Source organism: Histoplasma capsulatum, genomic scaffold (genome assembly GCF_000149585.1).
Source record: "Histoplasma capsulatum NAm1 scaffold_1 genomic scaffold, whole genome shotgun sequence".
NCBI classification, from domain to species: Eukaryota; Fungi; Ascomycota; class Eurotiomycetes; order Onygenales; family Ajellomycetaceae; genus Histoplasma; species Histoplasma mississippiense.
The window spans coordinates 4,465,482-4,467,025 of NW_001813982.1; the positions used below are offsets into that span (position 1 = coordinate 4,465,482).

Below are 1,544 nucleotides of genomic sequence, written 5' to 3' on the forward strand. Positions count from 1 at the left end.
TCCCCTTCGGGTTCCGGTGAAAATTTGCTTATGAAGGGGACCCCCCTTACCCACGGGGGTTAGGAGAGGCTACCCATTTCCCGCCAAAACCCGCTGTCCCCCAGAAGGGAAAAAGCCAGGCAGCTTTAGAAAGCTGTGACGAAAGACTTCTACCAAGAAAACCGCCAGCCCCCAAGAAGACTGTTCTGGAAAGACGAAGGGGAACGTAGCTAAAGCCTCGAAAGGCCCCAGTCCGTGCGTTTACTCCCTTTTTAATTTCATAAAATACACCCCACTGATACTAACTGTCCACAATCGCGATAACAGGCCCCAGCAGTTGTCAACGCACCCAAGGTCACAGCGACGACCAAGTCTGGCCGCGTCACAAAATCACCGCTAAGGCCACACCAAAAAAGAAGACCACCGGAACCAAGAAGGCCACAAAGAAGGCTACGCCGAAGAAAGCAGCATAGTTTTTTTTTTTTTTTTTTTTTTTTTTTTTTTTTTCCCCTACAATTTTTGCCTTCTATTCTTTTGATTCCGCGGGTTAAGGGTCTGGCTCTCATGTTTGGCTTTCTCTCTCCCTCCTTTACCCTCCTTCTCCCTCGGCTCCGAATAGTTCTGGGGGATTTTTTTTTTAAAACCAAGTATCGTGCACATGAATCACCTTTTTTGTAATTTGGTATGAAACGGCGTCGAGGTGGGAAATAAGGAAATGGATGGCTTGCTTTTTCTCAGTTTTTAGTCTTGTCTTGTTGAACGCTTTTTTGACTTTTCAGTGTGTTTATTCACCTTTTTTTATCCATGGTATTCGCGATATCGCGTAAAGTATTTCAAGTGGGTGATGAGAGTCTTGTGGGAGTGTCCACCTTGGTTTTTTGTAGTGATATGTGGTTTTGTTCCTCTTTTCAAATCGTTCTCTACTTAACTTTATTATCATATTTTATTTTACTCTTATTATGTCTCCTCCCGTCGGGCTTCGCTATTTATTATTTTTCACTCTCTCGTTCTCTAACCATCCGCCCCAGTTCCTGCTTCTGCTGTATCTGTATGCGTGTTGTGTCTGCGTGCACACCTTTATTCCTATCCTATGGATAGACTAGTCGGCTGTACATAGTTTATATGGTATTGCGCATGTAGGAAATTGGCAGGAAGAACGGTGTGATTGTAGTATAGAGGAAGGGGGGGGGGTGGGTTGTGACGCGGGCAGGGCCTCCGAGGGGGTTCAAACAAATGCGATTCCATTAACTATGTTTTTCTTGTTTACTCTACGATATTATCCCCCAAAATACGCTTATTTTCATGATTACTATACAATAAAGGGAGGAGGAAGAAGGGATGTAGGGTATGTAGAGATTTTTTTTTGGGACGCGTTCTTTATTCATTTTTCTTTCCCCGTCGCGTTTGTTGTTTTTGTTGTTTTGGTTTGTTGTTTATATTGATTTGATATGTATGATATTTGTCTACCGTTCCCACCGTTCCCACCGTTCCCCCCTTTTTCTTAAAAAAAGAGAGAACCCGTTCATTATATCAATGGGATAATTTGTTCTGTTTCTGTCTATCAT

The 1,544-nt window shown here is 43.2% G+C and overlaps 1 protein-coding gene across 1 annotated transcript in view; it reads left to right on the top strand.

Annotated features, from left to right (window-relative positions):
• Positions 1 to 452, top strand: part of HCAG_01270 (predicted protein) — a gene marked incomplete at both ends in the record, with an annotated part of 1,266 nt that extends 814 nt beyond the window's left edge. The window contains 2 exons of the mRNA XM_001544173.1: positions 64 to 135; positions 307 to 452. Of these exons, the coding sequence (XP_001544223.1) occupies positions 64 to 135; positions 307 to 452 (218 nt within the window). The remainder of the gene's footprint in view (positions 1 to 63; positions 136 to 306) is intronic.
• Positions 453 to 1,544: the final 1,092 nt, after the last annotated feature.